Source organism: Colias croceus, chromosome 2, assembly GCF_905220415.1.
Source record: "Colias croceus chromosome 2, ilColCroc2.1".
Classification (NCBI taxonomy): domain Eukaryota; kingdom Metazoa; phylum Arthropoda; class Insecta; order Lepidoptera; family Pieridae; genus Colias; species Colias croceus.
In genome coordinates this window covers 12,337,133-12,347,506 of record NC_059538.1, presented here as the reverse complement: position 1 = coordinate 12,347,506, position 10,374 = coordinate 12,337,133, and the positions used below count along the sequence as shown (strand labels likewise).

General features: G+C 35.9%; 1 protein-coding gene across 1 annotated transcript; it reads left to right on the top strand.

Moving 5' to 3' along the window:
* Window positions 1-1,750: 1,750 nt before the first annotated feature.
* On the top strand, window positions 1,751-2,398 carry LOC123700870. The gene has a single exon (XM_045648234.1). It carries the CDS (start codon window positions 1,751-1,753, stop codon window positions 2,396-2,398), a length of 648 nt encoding a protein of 215 aa, XP_045504190.1.
* Window positions 2,399-10,374: the final 7,976 nt, after the last annotated feature.

The following is a 10,374-nucleotide window of genomic DNA, read 5'->3' as shown; positions in this document are numbered from 1 at the left end:
ATTTCTATGTTTTCACGTGCACAATAAAGCGATTTTCATTAATTTAATACCTTTGGACAATAAACAGACAATTTCGTTACTCTGCTTTCAAGTCTCATTTGTTGATGAAATAATTAATTTACCTACATTTTAATCCCTCATAAACTGTCTTATTGTAGGTAAGGGATTAGGTATCCCGTCCTCTTATTGGTTACCGTGTAATCACTTGCCAATTACGTTGAAATATATTATTTATTTGCTTTTAAAAACGTTGCATTATTCTATTATGATATGGATTTAAATACTAGGTATATTTTTTATTTATAAATATGTACAATTTTTATGTTGTAATTAAAACTGAAAATGTAACTAAACATCGGTTGAAAGAATTTTATTGATTTTTAGTTAACTGTATTTATCTCCATTTAGTGTTAATATTTATTTATTTATGCTTTATTGCTCTAGATAAATTACAATTACTTTAGACTTAACCTAGGATACAAGCTTTATCGCTGAATAGAGATTTCTTCCAGACAACCGGTTGTAGGCACTGAGATTTTAGAAATTTGAAATATAAGCTAACGAAAAAGTATAATCGGCGGAGTCAGGACCTGCAGCTAGTTAATTAAATAATAATAAAAACGTTCTATATATTATAATTACTTCATTCAGTAAAGTTGTATACGTAATTCGATTCCCTGCACTTAACAAACAAGTCGGTTAAGAAGTGAATATTGCAACGGCCAACGCGGTGGAAAAGCCATTCAGTGGTAATGTGCTCTTTGTTTTACATTCTTTTACAAGGTTTGTAGGTAGTAAAAGAAATGGCTAATAGAATATTATTATAAAAATAATAGAATATGTTAATGCTTTAGGTACACGAGAATAATAAAAAATACAAGCGTAAACGTAAATGCGATGCTTTGGAAGTCCAATTGTAATTTGGAACTACAAAAACAAGGGAATACTAAAGTTAGTATTCCCTTGTTTTTGTAGTCCGTTCTTCAGTCATGGATTGCAAAATAACAATATCTTATTCTGTTGGTCTTAGCGTGATGATATATAGATAAATGGGCTATCCAACACCGAAAGAATTTTTCAAATCGTACCAGTAGTTTTTGAGATTAGCGCGTTCAAACAAACAAACTCATAATAACTTAGGTATACATTGAAGTCTTCTAGTACTTCTTCGAAAAAAATAGTTGCAGTTTTCTACACTTCCTTCAAGAGCAAATTGCTTTAAATTCTCTTTATTTCCAACAAATAAATGTTCAAAAATTGTTATTCTGCCCCTGAAACAGTTAGGCCAAGATGCAATAAGCTCTTATCCGTATTTCCTCTGGGTGTGCATGCACTAGTTGTAGCTTATATTGGCTGTTTTATTTTTGATTGCATTCGTCCGTGACAACGATTGGGAATTCGATTAGAGTTTGGACAATGCTGAGATGTGAAGTTAGAAAAACATCGGGAGTAACTATAATAACTTTGGGAGACATTTCTGTTGATTATGTGTCCATAAAAATGACGTTATCTGTTACCTAGTAGTGCAACCGACCCTTACTGAAAACAATACAGATGTTATTAAATTAAGGAACAATGTTAACAAACGATTTACATCGATCCAACGAATTGATACACCGGACGTTCCTCTGTCAAACGATATCTAACTAAATTTATTTATTTTATTTATATATCTACCTACATCTCAATTTAAACTCCATTATGCCATTAGCTGTGTGGACTCAAAATTAATATCCTGAAGACCCAGGAAATGCGCACTGAGGGAACAAATCAGCAACCGCTGACGCTGGGACCAGAGCAAATAAAGCGTGTCCAGCAATTCACGTATCTTGGCAGTGTTGTGTCCAATGCTGGAGGTACCGAAGAGGACATCACTTCGAGAATCGCCAAAGCTAGGGCAACCTTCGCGCAGCTACGTCCCATATGGCAGTCGGAAGTGCTAACACGTGGAGTGAAATTTAAAATATTTCGCTCCAACGTTAAGAGTGTCCTCTTATATGGGAGTGAAACGTGGAGAGTCACCAAAGATATCTCGCAGAAGATTCAGGTCTTTGTCAACCGCTGCCTCCGACAAATTCTGAGAATTCACTGGCCTGAAAAGATCTCCAATGACCAACTATTTGAACGCTGCCACGAGACACCGATTTTCCTCCAAATCTTACGCCGTAAATGGACATGGATTGGTGACACTCTTAGAAGGGACACCTTACATATATCCAGGCAAGCCCTGGAGTGGACTCCGCAAGGAAAAAGAAAGCGTGGCCGTCCTAGACAATCCTGGCGTCGTTCCGTGGCAGCGGAGGCTAGGGCGATTGGTTTGACGTGGCCGGAGCTGAAGAGCGTAGCCCAAGACCGAACGCGATGGCGGCGCACTGTGGACGCCCTCTGCCCCACATAGGGGCCATAGGACCTTAAGTAAGTATGCCATTAACACTACAGAGCCTACAAAAAAAAAAGACGGGTTGCACTCCGGGAGTGCCGGCAGAAGTGAAAACTTGATTATTAACTTTGAGTTCTCTCCACTTTTTCGATCAGCCCCCCTAGCCACGTAAGCTTTAGATCTTCCAATAGAATAGACTACCAATGTATGAGATTGACGTGTGAGTGAAGTGAAGTTCCGTGTCCCCGTAGTGGGGTAAGGGGCAGATACATTATGCATACATCTGTTTCACTGATCGATTTTTTTTAGGGACAAGTAGGTGATCAGCCTTCTGTGTCCTACCAGACCGAGACATTTTTTTTTTCTTAATCTCCACCGGGAATCGAACCCAGGACCCCTCGGTTCTACGCTCACGCGTCAACCACTGTACCAAGGAGGCGGAGATTGGCGTAAGCTGTAGATATATCTACAGCTTACGTCAATCTCATACATTCGTAGTCTATTCTATTGAACGCTACGCTAACAGAAAGCCACTTGGCTAGGGGGGCAGGTCACGTGTCCTGACGCGAGTTTAAGATTTTATACTCATTACAGAAAAAGTGCTCAACGCCGCTAAAGAAGTTTTCACTTCAAAAATAAAACAAAAAATACTTATACAAATACATACCTACATAAACTCCAAAAACATAACCCTCCTTTTCCCAAATCGTATACAACATTAAACACGAATATGGTAAACAGCAAAAGGCATTCCTGAAAAGGACCGTGATTTTTCATTAAAATTTACAGATCTAGTTAAACTTCTGAAATTATATTTGAAATGTAAATTCGTGAATCTTGGAAGCAAGCGGGCCGAGATTATATCGCGAATTAATTACTGGCTAGTGTAAATGTAATTAAGATTGTTGGACCGCATAATTTTAAAGCACCTGTTAAGTTTGATGTCCAGTGGTTGCGAAGCTATAAGCTTTCATTTTGTTTAGTGGTGGCGCTAAACGATTTTCTTAATTATTAGGTAGTATCAGATAATCTGGTGAAATACATATTATTATTTAATTCTAGTATCAAACATAGTTGATACAACGCCATGATTCTAATGCCATGATTGAATTGAAGAATATAATTATTGGATTGATGTGTTTTAAACATTAAAATTTTGTTCATGTTTTCTCGTCAAACTTTCACATTATCATTAAAAGTGCGCGAGTCCATCTCGAACTTGGCCGGTTTTATTTTTTGACGAAAATCACTAAACCGCATTCGTCTAGCTCACAATGGATACTCGCCTTTATATTTACTTGGACTTAGGGACTTTTCTCTTTATTATTTTATGTATGCATTAGCACTCATTTACATAATGTGATTCTTGTATTTGATTTTACGAAAACATTTTGAAATTATAGACCGTTCCTTGTACAAAACACGATATATCCTGCACGCTTAGGAATATTACAAATCCGAATTATATCCGAGTCTAGTATAGGTATAAATGCGTCTTTTTTGGTTGACTTAATTTAAAAAAATATGTGCGTGTACTAGTGTACACACGTAAGAAGTGAAACTTCTTTATGACCTTATTTTTCAAAAAATAATTTACTTTATGCAACTTTACAGAAATACGTCGAATCACTCGTGGTAGGAATAAGAAAAAGATGACGCGTAACGGAAAAATACTACGCGTAAAGAAAAAATGTTACACTAAATTTTTTTCAACCTCGATAAAGAAGCTCACTTCAATTATGTGTTTTAGTATAGATATATTTTAGATGGTGAGAAAAATAAAAATTTACGGGTCTTGTAACGAGAAATAAATTTATTAAAAGGTGTCGAGCAAAGCCGATAGAACCCTTGTTTAACACGTTCACGTTATTCGCAATTAGTTCTAATATATCGTCCCTAATTGCACAAATTAATAACAAACATGGCCGACATCTATAACTCGCAAATGCAATAAATTAGCTGGTGTAATTTGCACACGGGAGACTATAACCGCAACGTTTTATTTATACCGGGTGCAAGGTAGGAGCGGTGTTACCGACTGTACAAAAGAGGGTTAGGTTTTTACTTTTTAGTGTGGAAATGTCTAAGTAAGGATTTATTATAGCACCCTCGAGCGTTAGCGTATAAAAGGCTTGATAGATTACCTTGACAGGTTTCTTTGAATTCATTTTGAGTGAGAAAAATTTATTGGAATAAATAAAATGACGCCATTTAATGATTTACAAATAACAGTTATAACTAGGTATACAATTATGACTCCTAAGCTTGAATGCATAAAAACTACCGTAACAATTCGAAATTTGTCACTTTGAACTTTTTTAGTAACAATATGAACATTTTCATCTTCAGGATACTACTTGTTATTTATTTTATTTCATCACAAACGGTGCTCTACTTAAGTATTTAATAAATAAAACGTATCGCCAATTCCCATAGCTTGCTCACAATGCACCAAATGAACCTTTTAGACATGTTTATAAGCTTCACGCTAGTTTTATGCGATGTGTTTACCTATACACGCTAGCTGAATAGAATTGCATTTACTGCAGCGTAATTGAATAAAAATATTATTATTCCATACTAGTTGTAGCCCGCGGCTTCCTATATTACTGGCATCATAAATAGCTGAAATTATGAACTAAAATTATTTCTGTGTCAAATTTTATCTAAGTCAGAGCTTTCGTTTTTGTGTGAAAGAGTTACAAACATTCATTCCCCAAAACTTGTATTAATTATGATAATAGTAGATAATATAAGAGAAAGTAGGTACTTATTATTATTTGAGATGTATTTCAAAACAATTTAAAATATGTAATTGAAGTAAAAATAGTCACATAAAAAATAAACATCGTTTATATAACCTAAAAAACATGCAAAAACTTAACGTAATTATTCTAATTTCACCTAATTGTCACCGGTCTTTGAGAAAAGCACAAATTCGATTTTAATTTGTCCTTTTAAAGTGGATCAAAATCGACGTAACCTAATAGGAAGCATGTAATATAGTTAAACTAAACATCAAAGTAACAAATCAAGTTTAATCAAATTATTTCTCCAGCATAATACAATATGTAAAACATTTCATTTAAATATGTTCCATCAGCAACTTATTTAATCAAACATACTACATTTCCTTATCTAAACTGAGACGCTGTAGATTGCTTGAACTTGCGTGAAACTCTGACAGTGCTGTTGATCCAAATCAGTTTGGACAAGAATGTCTGTTTGTTCACCGGATGACCTAGCAAGCTACAGTCTGTATAATATTACAGTCTCATAGGTATTTTGAAATTCCTTAGCATGTAGATATGAGGATCTATAGAATCTAGATAGTATGTTTAAATATTTTAAAGGATTTGTCGTCTTAATAACAATATTAACCCAGGAAGGGATGAAGAGTTTTAATCATTTAGTTTGCTAGAAGTGTCAATGAAAAACTGAAATACTTAAAAATAGACTATTTAGTCAAAGCCTACCTACGTAAATGAGAATATCGCCATACAATGAAGACTATAAAAATAATAAACTTTGCTGCATAGTGTAAATAAAAAATTAAAATTGTAAGTCATAATTCAAACCGATTCAAGCTTTCTTATCGTTGTTTTATTGCTTCAAATTCTATTAACCTAACTCAACTTCTAAACAAGTCTTATTAACTCTTCAAAATCTCAAAACAGCGATCAATACTGCACTCTATCACAATTAATTGCTTGTCAATTATCGTTATCGAAGCAATTAAGAGATCCAGAGCTAATGGAAAAAAATCAACGCACTTTTAAATTCCTAACCGCGAACTCGACGATAAGTATTTTAATTATCTTAATCCAGTAAACTTCGGGTAAAGTGACTGAGGAGTACTTTGGCGTGAGTTATAAGCGATGGCTTGTCATTGGTGCGACTGTCCGGAGGACACGGCAGACCACACTCTCGCCGTGTGCCCCGCGTGGTCAGAGCCCCGTGCTCGCCTAGTCGCAGTCGTCGGCCCTGATCTCTCCCTGCCTTCCATAGTTCGCGAAATGGTTGGCGGCGACAGATCGTGGTCCGCGGCTATCACATTCTGCGAGTATGTGATGTCGCAGAAGGAGGAGGCAGAGCGGGTCCGCGAGAGAAACCCTTCCTCGGAACCGATTCGGCGTCGTCGTCCTATTGGGCGTCGTCGCCGTGTCGCGGCCGCTTTACACGGTCGCGACCTGCCTCCCTGATGATGGGCACCGGATGGTGGAACGGGGATATAATCCATCATCCGGTGCGGAGAGGCGGCGTGAGAAGTGTTCCACTCACGCCGCCCCCCTAGGAAGGTAGACCTGGCGGCCTCCCGCCACATTCGCGTTGGGCCTGGAGATAGGCTGCCGCTGACGGGTCTGCGGACGCGGTTCTACCGAATACCCGCGGCCCCGTCTATAAAGCGGCACGGCGGAACACAGTGGAGTTTAGTCGGTAGGTCCCTGCACTCAGCAGGGTGAGTCCGACATAACCCAGGGCTCTTTCCCCGAGTGCCCTGGGTATGCTTAAATGCATTCGCCACTATAAAAAAAAAAAAAAAAAAAAAAAAAAAAAAAAAAAAAAAAAAAAAAGCTCCTTTGAAAATAAACGACGCATGGAAAAACTTTCGAGTTTAGAATATTAATTGTATGATGTAGTAATGTCGCAGGCAAATTGTATAATCTCGCCGTTTACAAAAGCTCGGCATTTTGTAATATGTCAAGAATTAGTAATCAGAAATTTTTCGTCTGGATAAGGGGGTGGGTTAGGTTAGGTTCGTGTTTTTAAAACTACACAGAAATAGGTGACCCGCGAAGTGGGGCTCCGTCGGCTCGCGACCGTCTTTTTGTAGAATTTTGGATAAAGTAAATTTTACAAAATGCCGAGCATTTGTAAACGGCGAAATAATACAATTTGCCTGCGACATATCTATCAATAATTGTTAAATAATGTGTTGTTAAATAAATCATACAAATATTATAAACTCGATTGTATGAAATATATGAATGTTGGTTACTCTTATACGCAAAAACAGATGATCTGATTTGTGCGTTTCTATAAAAAATCTAAACTATAACTTGAAATTCATTTGAAAATAACTTAGTAATTATTTTGTTCAAATTTGGAGTAAGAATTTAAAATACATCAATTACAAAATAACCGCTTACATCAAACACTTGCGCCAATTTTTGAAGATAATTCCCAGAACGTATCTTTCAATACATTTGTAGAAAAGAAAGTTCTTATTTAATTATCGTTCCAGAAAAAGAAGTTTCAATTAACGCTTAATGTATTTTTATTTACACCTTACCCTCAGTAATTTCTAGTGTTTTTCACCTATAATGTATTTAAATGCGATTTATTCATCATATAATTATTTATCCCGACCGCGACTTTTCTAATACTTTGCAGCGAGCATAGTCACAAAGAAATAGGTTCATAGATTCAGTCCACCCCTGACCAGGCTTCCTAAAAAATGTTAAAATTAAAAAAGACGTGTGGCACTCTAGGACTGCCGCGGTAAAGCTATTGCATAGCATGCCTTCAAGCCACACCTCCGAGCCCGTCGGAGTGTGCAGCGTGAGGTTTTTTCGTTACGGAATTTAAAGATTCGGTCCCCGCGCTCAAGGCCCACGATAGAAGCTATGCAATACCAAAAATCAAGAGAATCGTCTTTGATAAAGAAACCTCAGACTAAACTGGAGTTATATCATTTAATGCGAAGCGTAGGTACCTACATAAGCTAGTACATACTCAACTACAAAATAATCCGCTATTTTCCACACATTACCTTTTTTAGTTAGCGAAAAGGACCCTCAAAAAAGTATAAGGGATTAGCCGCTTTGAAACATGTCGGAAGATTACACCGCTTGTAATCCTTCTAAAGTCGAGGCCAACATGACAGTCCGATGGGGAATTAGTTCTTTGCTTTATAAAGTCGGTTTTACCTTGCTATTTGTGAGGATAAATCGTATATATTACGGTTTTTGGTATGTAGGTAGGCCGTAGGTGTATAAGATACTTGAGGTGGTAATCAGAAAAAGTAAGAAAATGGTCTTGATCACAGGTCTTGATTATAAACAGTTATTTTGTCTTTTGAATTCCTTATTTTTATATTGATTAGGTACTACTGTTATTATTGCGATTAATTTAGGAATATATTATGATAATAAGCTTATGAGTGAAATAATTTTCAGATTAGTCGTTTGAACCAGGGATGTAACGGAGGTAGTTTTATCGGAACCGAAATCGGAATCGGAGTTTTCAAATTTGGTTTATCGGAATCGGAATCGAAATCGGAATCGAAATCGGAGGCAGGGTCAGTTTGTTTAAGGACAAATAAAACATGATTTATAGTCAATTCTTTTCATTTTTATTTTTTATTATAAAATAAAAAACAACTGTGAAAAAAAATTGGCATAATTCCAAATGAACAAAAGATAAAATTAATGAATTTAAAGTTTAATTAAAATTAAAACCCAAAGTAGCGTGTTACATTTGGTGAGATTACAATAAATAAACAATAGCTAAAGCAAATTAAATCAAAATGGACTCCAAAAGTAATGTATTGTACTTTATGAACAAAAGCTTTGATGCTTTGTCCCCATCCAATCTATTTCTTAAAGAGTCGTAAGTTAGGCCAGCACCACTAAAAAGTTGTTCGCTAGCTACCGAGCCCGGTGGACATGACAAATATTGCCGGGCAATTGATTGTAGGGGCTGGAATTTTGTACAACTGGACTTAGGTTTCATTGTCCCACACAAAAACAGATCACTTTCATTGATAATAAGCCGCAAAAATCAAAACAATTATCTATAACCTATAAACGTGTCTTGGGCGTAACAAATAATAACAAGTGAAAAAATAATTGATGATAGAGTGCACGTAGTGGGGGTCGGGGGATTCCCAGCGCGACATGTATGAACCTGTTTGGCACAGCCGTCGCGCGCCGCCCGCTTTGTTTCGTTCTACCTCCGATTAACATCCGATACAAAAGTATCGGAACCGAAGTCGGAACCGAAAGTGTAATAATAACCGGAAGTTCCGACTTAACGGAACCGGAATCGAAGCTCCGTTACATCTCTGGTTTGAACTAATCTTCTGTAGTTAAATGTTTATCCATTTAAAACGAATACTTACTTTATTTCACTATCCTAAATATTTAACTTTTAAAAAACTACTGACAAGTATAGGTCAATTAAGGAAAGCTGGCATGTTCACAGTACTCACACTTATGCAATTTCACTTACAGTATGTTCAAAAATAAATGCGACTCTAGTTTCATTTTAGACTTGAATTGTAAAATGGGTGCGTTGTAGATAAATATATTATGCAAATATAATTATGAAAGCTCTCATAATTTACCTGTAAAATTATAATTTAAAAGTAAATCAATTGATGAACTTAATTATTTATTCTAAAAATAATCAATTGGATAAAAGTATTAATAATCATTCAATTATCAAATAATAATTAAATTTCAGGTCATAAAAACAATACAAATAACACGTGCGCTCACTCCCAAGTCCCAACACACGGATAGTTGTTTTGATAATGATTTAAATGACGGACGTCTTCTGCAGTTGCGGAGCAGTCTTGTCCTGACTTTGGTCGAGTAAAAATATCTAAGAAATATTATATTTGTAGTAAGTACGTAATACCTACCAATACGCGCTAACAAATACGTGTTACATGTTTATTGTATAATTTTCACACTATTGGTTTTAAACTCAAACTCAAACATTTATACAATTAGACTTCTTCTTTGAATCGTCATAACAGTTTAACAGTTTTAACATTTACCACCAATTCAGAAAGCAGTATCTATAGAGAAGAAGAAGAATCTATTTAATCATAATCGTAATATTCTACTTCACTGAAACTTTCATCGCTCGAAGAACTCGATGTTTCGCCGTCGGAATTTCTTAATGTTATTATAAATGAGTCAGTGTAATTATCTACTTTTGGTTCTAATTGAATATATTTTTCCTCATGTTTTCGCGTCTTTCTC